Source organism: Engraulis encrasicolus, chromosome 1 (genome assembly GCF_034702125.1).
Source record: "Engraulis encrasicolus isolate BLACKSEA-1 chromosome 1, IST_EnEncr_1.0, whole genome shotgun sequence".
Lineage (NCBI taxonomy): Eukaryota > Metazoa > Chordata > Actinopteri > Clupeiformes > Engraulidae > Engraulis > Engraulis encrasicolus.
In genome coordinates this window covers 35781088-35792992 of record NC_085857.1, presented here as the reverse complement: position 1 = coordinate 35792992, position 11905 = coordinate 35781088, and the positions used below count along the sequence as shown (strand labels likewise).

The 11905-nt window shown below is 44.9% G+C and overlaps 5 protein-coding genes across 5 annotated transcripts; 3 read left to right on the top strand and 2 right to left on the bottom strand.

Annotated features, from left to right (window-relative positions):
• The first annotated feature begins 403 nt into the window (after window positions 1-403).
• Window positions 404-2540, top strand: LOC134450928 (histone H1-like). The gene has a single exon (XM_063200987.1). The coding sequence runs from the start codon at window positions 1278-1280 to the stop codon at window positions 1881-1883; it is 606 nt and encodes a 201-aa protein (XP_063057057.1). The 5' UTR covers window positions 404-1277; the 3' UTR covers window positions 1884-2540.
• A 612-nt stretch (window positions 2541-3152) lies between these two features.
• LOC134451007 (histone H2A-like) lies at window positions 3153-4066 on the top strand. Its single transcript, XM_063201107.1, has one exon. The coding sequence runs from the start codon at window positions 3255-3257 to the stop codon at window positions 3630-3632; it is 378 nt and encodes a 125-aa protein (XP_063057177.1). The 5' UTR covers window positions 3153-3254; the 3' UTR covers window positions 3633-4066.
• A 75-nt stretch (window positions 4067-4141) lies between these two features.
• Window positions 4142-5000, top strand: LOC134450951 (histone H3). Its single transcript, XM_063201024.1, has one exon. The coding sequence runs from the start codon at window positions 4507-4509 to the stop codon at window positions 4915-4917; it is 411 nt and encodes a 136-aa protein (XP_063057094.1). The 5' UTR covers window positions 4142-4506; the 3' UTR covers window positions 4918-5000.
• Window positions 5001-5289: 289 nt separating this feature from the next.
• Window positions 5290-6094, bottom strand: LOC134451038 (histone H2B 1/2-like). Its single transcript, XM_063201172.1, has one exon. The coding sequence runs from the start codon at window positions 6082-6084 to the stop codon at window positions 5710-5712; it is 375 nt and encodes a 124-aa protein (XP_063057242.1). The 5' UTR covers window positions 6085-6094; the 3' UTR covers window positions 5290-5709.
• Window positions 6095-7086: 992 nt separating this feature from the next.
• On the bottom strand, window positions 7087-7419 carry LOC134451091 (histone H4). The gene has a single exon (XM_063201261.1). The coding sequence runs from the start codon at window positions 7417-7419 to the stop codon at window positions 7108-7110; it is 312 nt and encodes a 103-aa protein (XP_063057331.1). The 3' UTR covers window positions 7087-7107.
• Window positions 7420-11905: the final 4486 nt, after the last annotated feature.

Below are 11905 nucleotides of genomic sequence, written 5' to 3'. Positions count from 1 at the left end.
ATCTTTGAGAAGTGGATATGTAGTTTTTGTCCCTCCATGTTTGTAGTTTGTTTGACTTGCTGGTTGGAACGCTTTCAAGTGGGAGGTAGCTGCCTTCTTGTTGCTTACTAGGAAGCTCCTACCTCTGGGGAATGTAGCATCAGCAATCACCATTCTATGGCCAAATAGAGTTGATTTGGACAGGTTAACAGTTGCATGAACCTTTTCAAGGTGTAGTTATTGGTATTGCCTCCTTCAACGATGAAATGTGGCTACATGAAAAAAAAAATGCATGTTGTTTATACCTCATTGTTTACATTGCTGACATCTTAGAAAAGTGGATATGTATTTTGTCCCTCTCCTGGTGCATGTTGCATAACATTGGGGACATGATGGTAAAGATGGACAGAAAATGAAACCACCCAGGCATTGTTATGAAGTAAAATGCCATAGTTTGATGTCACTGCGTGGTGAGGCATAGTGAATTGCAGTCCTTGTGCTGTTTCCCAAGGTGAAATGAAAAGGCCGAGACCAAGAATTGTGTGTATACCACGTTTGTGCTTAGCCTTGCCGTCCATTCTTTAGTGCATGATGATGGTTATAGATCATAAAGCGGAGAAGGCAACATCATCACACAGGTTAAAACATCAAACACACATTTGTTTACCAAGTTGAAACATGGCAAACATGGCAAAAGTCTCAATGGTTACTTTAGTGGCACATCTGAGCTTCTTTTTTGCCCTAAGGTTCCTAATGACTATACGGGTATGGCCAGTTGGGCACGCAAGGGACTGTGTTTTACGCAGTCCAAAACATGCTATTTCTAGAGTAATACAGAAGGCGTAAGCAAGTTATTACTTTTTCGTTGGATAGACGAAATTGTGAATTTGATCACATGGGCTTCGAAGACAACGTGTGATATCTGGAAAACTCTGAAAATCCCAAGTTTCCATGACAAAACAGACACAAGTCCCCATAACTCCACCGGCACTATTGAAGTTGGGGGCACGTTAAAACACCAGAAACGGACATAGAGACACTTTGTTCATGTTTCTGTGAACATCGAACTGTTTACTTTAACAGGGGACTTGTTGATGCAACCAAAAGTGGTTTCATTCTTTACATATTTTGCCATAAACCGGGGGCAGAAAACACAAGCGATTTGCTAGTACAGACAAAGAGTCGGATTGCTCGCTTAGTTGACTCTCTACGGCTCTCGTGTCGATGATAAGGCCTGCCCACTGGCTCACCCGGTCATTCACTGAGTAGAGAAACTCTGTTGGAGGAACGCAACGAGAATGGCAGACGCCGCTCCAGCCCCCGCTGCCGCACCGGCAAAGGCACCCAAGAAGAAGGCACCCAGGCCCAAGAAGACTGGTCCAAGTGTCGGCGAGTTGATTGTGAAAGCAATTGCTGCTTCCAAGGAGAAGAAGGGGGTGTCTCTTGCCGCTCTGAAGAAGGCGCTCGCCGCTGGCGGATACGATGTGGAGAAGAACAAGGCTCGCGTCAAAGTGGCAGTCAGAGGACTGGTCACTAAAGGCACCCTTGTCCAGACTAAAGGAGTCGGTGCGTCCGGATCCTTCAAATTAGCCAAGAAGGTGGCAGAGCCCAAGAAGAAGGCAGTCAAGAAGCCAGCGGCCAAAAAGCCAGCTGCCAAGAAGCCAGCCGCAGCAAAAAAGCCCAAGAAGGCAGCAGCCAAAAAGCCAGCCGCCGCCAAGAAGTCACCGAAGAAGGCTAAGAAGCCCGCCGCCCCCAAGAAGGCTACAAAGAGCCCTAAGAAGGCAAAGAAGCCCGCGGCTCCCAAGAAGGCAGCAAAGAGTCCGAAGAAGGTTAAGGCAGCCAAGCCAAAGGCAGCTAAACCTAAAGCAGCCAAGCCCAAGAAGGCAGCCCCTAAGAAGAAGTAAATTCATTTTTAGGCTGCTGTTTCTCAAACAAAAGGCTCTTCTAAGAGCCACCCAATTTCCTCATTAATAGCACATGTTCCAACGAAATGCCCGCATCAGTACTGTCTCAGAGTTTGACCTGAATGAACGAGCGGTCGGCTGGCAAGCATGATTTGCGCCATTTTTCACAACCAACCTCATTCATTGTTTGCAAAATCACCGAGGCCCCTGCGCTACTGCCATGACGATACAACGGCTGAATCCAGCCACACGCTATAACATAATGGTTAGTTATGAACATGCACACGCATCTGTACAAGCACATAACATGTTGTTTATAGCTAATTGTCTATATTTTTGGAAGCTTTAGAAAAATGCGTAATGAACGCATGACTCGAGCTGTTTGTTTCTAGTGGGATAGGCAACAAGTTGCAACAGAGTTGTACAATAGAAGTACTTATATGTGTAATTACAACACTAGTAGTATGGCACTACAAATAATCTATGTTACAGGGTAGTAATTACATCTGTAAGTGTACTTTATTAGATAAACACCTCAGAGAACAGAGGACATAACAACGCGCATGGTGGGCTGTATGAAATCCCGTCGTCAAACATATATGCTTTTACTTTAATTTCATGGCTTATATTATTTGCCCAAAAAAAGGAATATGTGGTTTTGGGGAGAAGGGGGAAAGAGCGCCTTTTGATGGTGCATTCCCCAGAGGTAGGAGCTTCCTAGTAGGCAACAAGAAGGCAGCTACCTCCCACTTGAAAGCGTTCCAACCAGCAAGCCAACCAAACTACAAACATGGAGGGACAAAATACATATCCACTTCTCTAAGATGTCAGCAATGTAAACAATGAGGTGTAAACAACACCATGCTTTTTTTTTCATGTAGCCGCATTTCATCTTTGAAAGAGGCAGTGCCAATAACATCACCTTAGAAAGGTTCATGGGCGGTTTTGCAACTGTTAACCTGTCCAAATCAACTCTATTTGTCAATAGAATGGTGATTGCTGAGTAATGTGCAACATAAACTATTCCTAACACTGTGCGCTGCCATTGCTGTGATGACATCACTATTGTCAATGGGACCAAGTCGGTCTGCTTCACTTTTGCCCCAGCTCGCGACTTGAACATTCCGCTTCAACAGGCGTTCCAATGCATTTCAGCAAGTAGGAGGTCAGCAACATCCCATCTCCCAATCCTGGGGAACGCACCATAAGTTCCCCAACAACGTCACGGTGTTGACTACCCAGTGATTGGCTCCAAAGCTTACAGCTTCAACCACTGAGGCTTTAGGTTGCCTCCCCAGTCGTGGATATATAGTGGCCTGAGGTGGAAAGGCAAGGATCCGAATTCTCGAAATCTAAGACAAATCTTCAAACATGAGCGGAAGAGGCAAAACCGGTGGCAAGGCAAGGGCAAAGGCCAAGACTCGTTCATCCCGGGCTGGGCTTCAGTTCCCCGTTGGTCGTGTGCACAGGCTGCTGCGTAAAGGCAACTATGGTGAGCGCGTGGGAGCTGGCGCACCCGTCTACCTGGCTGCAGTGCTCGAGTACTTGACCGCTGAGATCTTGGAGTTGGCTGGCAACGCCGCTCGTGACAACAAGAAGACTCGTATCATTCCCCGCCATCTGCAGCTGGCCGTGCGCAACGACGAGGAGTTGAACAAACTGCTCGGTGGAGTCACCATCGCTCAGGGTGGTGTGCTGCCCAACATTCAGGCTGTGCTTCTGCCCAAGAAGACCGAGAAGTCCAAGTAAATCTGCTCCCGACTTCCCTGAACACAACGGCTCTTTTAAGAGCCACCCACACATCCAGAAAAGAGCAATTTTCAATGTCTGACCGAAACCATGATGAAACTAAAATATACATATAAATTGGCTATATACTGACATAGTTATGAATAATGGAGATTGCTCGGTTACTATCACTATCTCCAAAACACTGGCCTTCTACTGATATAGCCTAAACGGGCTAAAAAAAAGAATGTGCCAAGACGCTCGATATATGAGGCACCGGAAGGGAATTGCTTAGCCATTATTAATACAAAGACTCGTTGACTTTCCAAGTATGTTTCCCCGCATTAGACGCCAGCACAGTCAGTTGCTATGCATTCATCCACGACTATCAGCTAATACACATCTTGTGTGTTGATGAATGCATTTAAACGTTCCACTTGAAAATGTTTCAGACAGAGATGAGAATGCTGCGGTGTGGGCGCCAAAGCACAATGGAACCCAAAAGCATTTAGGGTGGCTGTGGTTTCAATATAGCGTAGCTTGAAAGGACACGTGTTGTTCACATGTAGGACAGAGGTGAAAAGTAATTGTTAACTGTTTTAACACCGGTAAATAAATGGTATTGGTCGAGCAGTGAGTATGCCTACACTGTGCATGTGGGATAGTTAGAGATGAAAAGTGCTTGTTGACTACTTTAACACTATTGAATAGAACTAACATTGCACTGTCGGTGGGGCGGTGCTCTATGCTTTACATTTTAAGCGCCATTGAGATGAAGTCCAATCAGAGGGAACTGGTGAGGAAACGTCATTGGAGGCAAGTCTCGGATGTAGCGCTTAAATAGCATGCGCTTCTCGTTCATCTTCATGTTCGTTCCTTCCAACGAAGCTCAGCAATGGCAAGAACCAAGCAAACCGCTCGCAAGTCCACCGGAGGCAAAGCCCCGAGGAAGCAGCTCGCCACCAAGGCAGCGCGTAAAAGCGCACCAGCTACCGGTGGCGTGAAGAAGCCTCACCGCTACAGGCCAGGAACGGTGGCTCTGAGAGAGATCCGTCGCTACCAGAAATCCACTGAGCTGCTGATCCGCAAGCTGCCCTTCCAGCGTCTGGTCAGGGAAATCGCTCAGGATTTCAAGACCGACCTGCGCTTCCAGAGCTCTGCTGTCATGGCTCTGCAGGAGGCTAGCGAGGCTTACCTGGTTGGTCTGTTCGAGGACACCAACCTGTGCGCCATCCACGCCAAGAGAGTGACCATCATGCCCAAGGACATCCAGCTGGCTCGTCGTATCCGCGGAGAGCGTGCTTAAGTCTTTCCCCTTAAACCAACAACGGCTCTTTTAAGAGCCACCCACACCTTCCTATGAAAGCATTGTTTCTACCTAGCCAGTGGCAGTAAAAAGCATTGCACAGTGCGAAATAGCAGCAATCAATAATATTTTGAAGCCAAGACCATCAACCCATGAATTAACATTCTACACAACGTGTGAGTCTACAGCGAGAGCAGAGAGCGAGACAGTCGATGTTTGTTATTATTGTTAGCCAATACATCCTTGTCGTACTTTTCAGAAAATATTCCCCAATCTTAAATGCAATCTAATTTGTAGGCCAATTACAGTAGGCCTACACTGTTGTTCGCAACTTCACATGACACGCATCAAGATCCAATACTGCAAAAAGTAAAGCAGGGCGTACAAAAAAAGTTACGAGTCCGGGCTGCTTGACTGAAGTTGTGCGGATTTCACATAGTAAGTTTGGTCAACTTAAAACACTTGGTACACACGTACTTTCATTGGCCTACAAGTTCAACCAGGCTGTATGTTTTACTTACTAATGCGAGGCCCAATATCAAAATTAAACTGGGAAAGACTGCAATATCTCACTGCGCGTAATCCTGAATATAGACCTGGCGAATTATACAGTAGCCTACATTCAAGTCTGCCATCGTATGGACTGGTGGTTTTGGTTGTGAGCATGTGTGTTGAAGACTTCATTTCATCACATAATACAAACGTCATTCTGTAGGATATGGAATAGCTTTCAGATGAGATTTTAGGTGGCTCTTAGAAGAGCCTTTGGTTGGGGAAAGGTGGTAGAACTCTTTACTTGGAGCTGGTGTACTTGGTGACGGCCTTGGTTCCCTCGGACACGGCGTGCTTGGCGAGCTCACCGGGCAGCAACAGACGCACTGCGGTCTGGATCTCCCTGGAGGAGATGGTGTGGCGCTTGTTGTAATGTGCCAGGCGGGAAGCCTCACCAGCGATGCGCTCGAAGATGTCGTTGACGAAGGAGTTCATGATGCTCATGGCCTTAGAAGAGATCCCCGTATCGGGGTGGACCTGCTTCAGGACCTTGTACACGTAGATGGCATAGCTCTCCTTCCTGGTCCTCTTGCGCTTCTTGCCTCCCTTTCCGGCGGTCTTGCTCACGGCTTTCTTGGAGCCCTTCTTAGGCGCAGGCTTGGCTGGATCAGGCATAGTTAGTAGATGTCTAGAACAACGATAGAGAGCGCAGTTGCTCTGCTTTTTTATACCCACCAGTATGCAAATACCTCACTTCAAGTCGACACAAGCTGAGCTCCAAGACAATCCGATGAGCCATTTCCCTCCCTTTTCAGAGACGATGATTGGTTATTTTTTAAATAGGGGGACGTTCCGTCTGTCTCAAAGAACACACTACCCACCAACGTTAGTTTGCCCTCATTGCACACTGACCATTTCCCGCACTTTTTAACGAAATAAATTACGTTCAACGAAGTAGCATATTCCAGTCAGATTAATTTAACGCGCCTGGAAAGTTACAGAAAGTGCATGTATGCAGCGAGCATGTAGGCTCACGTTTTTTTAAAAGGGTAAATAGCAGACCTTATTGTACTAATAAGTTGCCTACATTATTCATTCTGCTTTAGAGTAGAGTAGGCTATCATTTATGGATCCCAGGGGGAAATTATTGAGCTTTATTTCTGACCATTTGACTACCGTTTTCACGATTTTAAAATATACATTTACACAATGGACCACATCGTGGAATGTGGCTTTTGTCACGAGCAGCTCATAGGAAAACTGCTGGGAGTCCTACACAAAAAAGATGAGTCACGGTGCAATGATACAGTTAAATCATTCTACACGGGCAATGGGCATGGTCTAACTTGAAATAACAAGTTTAACTGACTAGGAATTCCAAATTGATTTAATCTTTACTACAAGTCGTGTGAATGGTTTGAACACCAAGTTAAATTTTTAAAGCTTCAATGTAGGCCTAATAAGGATGGAAATGACCTTACATTAAATTCTGCGGCAGCTGGTGTACATAGTTGTTCATATTGAAGGCCTAAACATAGGCCTATTTATTCATTCCACGTCCTGAACAAAACTAACCATTACATCTTTTCATACAGATATTCCCTTCACTGGAGTGTGGACACAATGGATATATTAGCTTTTTTAGATATGTGGGTGGCTCTTAAAAGAGCCTTTGGGTTTTCTTGGGTGAGTCGATATTTAACCTCCGAAACCGTACAGAGTACGGCCCTGGCGTTTCAGAGCATAGACGACGTCCATGGCTGTGACAGTCTTCCTCTTGGCATGCTCGGTGTAGGTAACGGCATCACGGATCACGTTCTCAAGGAACACCTTCAGCACACCACGGGTCTCCTCGTATATAAGCCCAGAGATACGCTTTACGCCACCACGGCGAGCCAGGCGCCTGATTGCAGGCTTGGTGATTCCCTGAATGTTATCGCGAAGAACTTTGCGATGACGCTTAGCGCCACCCTTTCCAAGACCTTTTCCTCCTTTGCCGCGTCCGCTCATGTTGTCTCCTTGTATTCTCAAAGACTGATATCATCTGATGGTGAGCCCCGCTTATTTTAACCAGACAAGAGGACCTGCTTGAAACCACGTGTACTAGGGCCAAGCGCCCCTCCCTTTGTGAGTTCGAAACAGTTATGGCGGGAGCATGTAAGCTACCCATCACGCCGTGGCATGCGCAGCGCTCTTCTAACAGCAACAATGTAATGGTGCATTCCCCAGGGGTGGGAGATGGGATGTTTCTGACCTCCTACTTGCTGAACTGCATTTGGAACGCCAGTTGAAGCGGAATGTTCAAGTCACGAGCTGGGGCAAAAGCGAAGCAAACCGACTTCGTCCCATTGACAATCGTGATGTCATCACAGCAATGGCAGTGCACAGTGTTGGGAATAGTTTATGTTGCACATGGTGCGTTCCCCAGGGTTGGGAGATGGGATGTTTCTGACCTCCTACTTGCTGAAATGCATTGGAACGCCTGTTGAAGCGGAATGTTCAAGTCGCGAGCTGGGGCAAAAGCGAAGCAAACCGACTTCGTCCCATTGACAATCGTGATGTCATCACAGCAATGGCAGCGCAGAGTATTAGGAATAGTTTATGTTGCACATCACCATTTTATGGACAAATAAAGTTGATTCGGACAGGTTAATGGTTGCAAAACAGCCTGTTAACTGTTCAAAGGTGTAAGTTAGTTATGTTGACATTGCGTAATTCAAAGATGAAATGCGGCTAAATTAAAATAACTCATGATGTTGTTTACATCGCTGACATCTTTGAGAAGTGGATATGTAGTTTTTGTCCCTCCATGTTTGTAGTTTGTTTGACTTGCTGGTTGGAACACTTTCAAGTGGGAGGTAGCTGCCTTCTTGTTGCCTACTAGGAAGCTCCTACCTCTGGGGAATGCACCATTACTCAGCAATCACCATTCTATGGACAAATAGAGTTGATTTGGACAGGTTAACAGTTGCAAAACCGCCCATGAACCTTTCTAAGGTGTAGTTATTGCAATTGCCTCTCTCAAAGATGAAATGCTGCTGCATGAATAAAAACGCATGGTGTTGTTTACACCTCATTGTTTACATTGCTGACATCAATCTGACATTGCTGAGAAGTGGATATGTATTTTTGTCCCTCCATGTTTGTAGTTTGGTTAGCTTGCTGGTTGGAACGCTTTCAAGTGGGAGGTAGCTGACTCCTTGTTGTCTATTGGGAAGGTCCTACCTCTGGGGAATGCACCATAACACACGAGTAGTAATAGGCCTACAGTGTTACAACCGTAGCCACTTAATGCACGCCGTACCTCCAGTGGCACGCTGTAATTGTCATTGAAAGTTAACTACCATAGCACTACACTGCTATGACACAACACATGTGTTTTAGTAATGCACCACGACTTGGTCATTACCATANTGGTAACAACAAATGTATAAAGCTGCTGTAACGCCGCATTATGTAATAACGGTGCAATATGTAATAATGTAACAAATTATTACATAATGTGGTGACAATCGCCGCATTGTGTAATAATTTACGCATTTCGTAATACATTTCTTGAACGCATTTCGTAATAACTTTTTTCTCATCTTGTAATAAATTATTACAAAATGCGAAATTTATTACGGAATGCGGCCGCAACTTTTTTTTTTGATGGAAATGTAATAACATGGTGCATTATGTAATAATCTATATGGATATGTTTTTTCTGCACTTGGATTCAGTAGGCGCAGCACACATACATAGTCTCAGTGACATGGTATAGTCACTGCCCTCTCTCTCTCTCATTCTTCTCAGTTCTCAAACTGCTCGAGAGTCGCGAATGATGCGGTTAAAATCAGTTATTTGCATTGTCCGTAATTATACCAAACAAAAAGGTATCAATAAAAGAAATCAAGTCTTCAGTTTCGATAATCCACGTTACAAATCCTCAACAACAGCAAGCCATTCCTTCTCTGCTATGAAGCAGGCAACGGAACAAGTGCAGACAGTAGGCTATATGACCACGTTGATGCTGCACGGCTTGAAAGGATTCTGTCTAAATTAAATATCTTGAATAGCCTATATAGACCTAGGCCTAACTAGATTTGTTGCAATACAGATTCATTTTCTATAGCCAGAAGTGTTCCGTTGGACTGACGAAACCGAACACGATCAAGTTTGCAACTTCTTTCCCTCATGCGCTGTCCGTCAGCACCACCTGTCATCAGACGTCCGATTAGCTTTCATTACGTGCTGAGGGAAAAACTCTCGCCATTAGGCCCATGTGCTGTTGCACTGTTGTGAGGGATATCACCAAATAATTTAGATAAAAGTCAGAACATTATTTTGGCAATCTGTTCAGTCTGTTCATTTAAGTTTTTGGGTGCTCTTGGATATCGGGGATCAGTTCATGTAGAGAGAAGAGTTCATCCAGGCACTCCAAAATAAGGTGTCCAAACGGGAAGTTACATTAAAAAGCCTTTAATGGTACTGGGCTGGGGTTACATTAAAAAGCCGACATGTTTCGACCTCACCAGGTCTTCATCAGGGCTACGTTCACCATTGAAAAGAAAGGCCTCCCTTAAATAGTGACATCACCACATGTGACCCATTACGCACTAAACACATTTGCGCACACCAGAGAAAACAAAGATTAAAAAATAGCCTGGGGTAATAAGTGATGCCACAGAAAAAAATGACCAGAAGTACAAATAAGCATCACAAAAAAACAAGTAAAATCAATATCCTCATTTAGACCAGGATAGCGCATGGCATCCAGTTGGTGTATCCAAAAAGTCTGCCTCTGATTAAGTCTTTTTAGCCTGTCCCCACCCCTCGGAAGAGGTTTGATATGCTCGACGCCCTGTCAGAGAATCATTTTTACCATGGTATATTCATTGAAATGTTTCGCCATGGGATAGTCAAAATTGCCCACTCTGATAGCATACAGGTATTTATGTTCTGCTAGCCTATCTCGCATGCGCCTTTTTGTGCGTCCGATATAAAACAACCCTTCAGCGCAAGGACAAGTTAGGCGGTATATGACAAATGTAGAATTGCAATTAATGAAATCTCTCTGTCCGTATTCTCTCGTGGTTTTAGTATCCACAAAAGATTTGGCTTGTGTAACATTTGGGTAGTGAGGGCAGTTCATACATCTATAGGTGCCAATAGGTTTACGCAGCCAGGTTTCTCTCTTATTCACCTGTAGGTGAGAGCGCATTAATTTATCTCCTAGGCTGGGTGCACTCTTTAAAGACACCATGGGTGGTTCTGGGAACACCTCACGTAGTTGCGCATCTCTTTCAATAATGGACCAATTGTTCTTAATAATTTGCCTGATCCGCGTCGCTTGTGTACTATATGTCGTAACAAAAAAAGGACGAGACTGCTGGTGGCGATGATGTTTCTTTTTGGTCAATAACGTGTTGCGTTGAAGGGAGCGCGCTTCACTGTATGCGTTTTGGATGGCTTTAGGGTGATAGGCTCTATCACTGAATCTTTTCTCCATCAGCTCGGCCTGCTCGTGAAAATCATTTTCGAAATCACAGATACGCATAATCTCTGGAATTGGCCCTGTGGAATATTTCTAATGAGATGCGGGGGATGGAATGAATCCGCTCTCAGAATGGTGTTCCGAGAGGTCGCCTTTCTGAATAAGGTGGTGTGCAGCTGTCCCTCCGCGTCTTTATATATCGTCAAATCCAGAAAGTGAATATTAGTTAATGAATATTCCAAGGAAGCCACCCAAAACGCATACAGTGAAGCGCGCTCCCTACAACGCAACACGTTATTGACCAAAAACAAACATCATCGCCAGCAGCAGTCCCGTCCTTTTTTTGTTACGACAGTTCATAGATGTATGAACTGCCCCCACTGTCCAAATGTTACACAAGCCAAATCTTTTGTGGATACTAAAACCACGAATGAATATGGACAGAGAGATTTCATTAATTGCAATTCTACATTTGTCATATACCGCCTAACTTGTCCTCGCGCTGAAGGGTTCTTTTATATCGGGCGCACAAAAAGGCGCATGCGAGATAGGCTAGCAGAACATAAATATGGTATCAGAGTGGGCAATTTTGACTATCCCATGGCGAAACATATGAATACCATGGTAAAAATGATTCTCTGCTGCGCATACAGGGCGTCAAGCATATCAAACCTCTTCCGAGGGGTGGGGACAGGCTAAAAAGACTTAGGCCTAATCAGAGGCAGACTTTTTGGATACACCAACTGGATGCCATGCGCTATACTGGTCTAAATGAGGATATTGATTTTACTTGTTTTTTGTGATTTTTATTTGTACTTCTGGTCATTTTTTCTGTGGCATCACTTATTACCCCAGGCTATTTTTAATCTTTGTTTTCTATGGTGTGCGCAAATGTGTGTAGTGCGTAATGGTGGGTCACATGTGGTGATGTCACTATTTAAGGGAGGCCTTTCTCTTCAATGATGAAGACCTGGTGAGGTCGAAACATGTCGGCTTTTTAATGTAACCCCAGCCCAGTAC

Coding starts and splice junctions, on each gene's coding strand:
- LOC134450928 (XM_063200987.1), top strand. CDS start 1,278: ATGGCAGACGCCGCTCCAGCCCCCGCTGCCGCACCGGCAAAGGCACCC.
- LOC134451007 (XM_063201107.1), top strand. CDS start 3,255: ATGAGCGGAAGAGGCAAAACCGGTGGCAAGGCAAGGGCAAAGGCCAAG.
- LOC134450951 (XM_063201024.1), top strand. CDS start 4,507: ATGGCAAGAACCAAGCAAACCGCTCGCAAGTCCACCGGAGGCAAAGCC.
- LOC134451038 (XM_063201172.1), bottom strand. CDS start 6,084: ATGCCTGATCCAGCCAAGCCTGCGCCTAAGAAGGGCTCCAAGAAAGCC.
- LOC134451091 (XM_063201261.1), bottom strand. CDS start 7,419: ATGAGCGGACGCGGCAAAGGAGGAAAAGGTCTTGGAAAGGGTGGCGCT.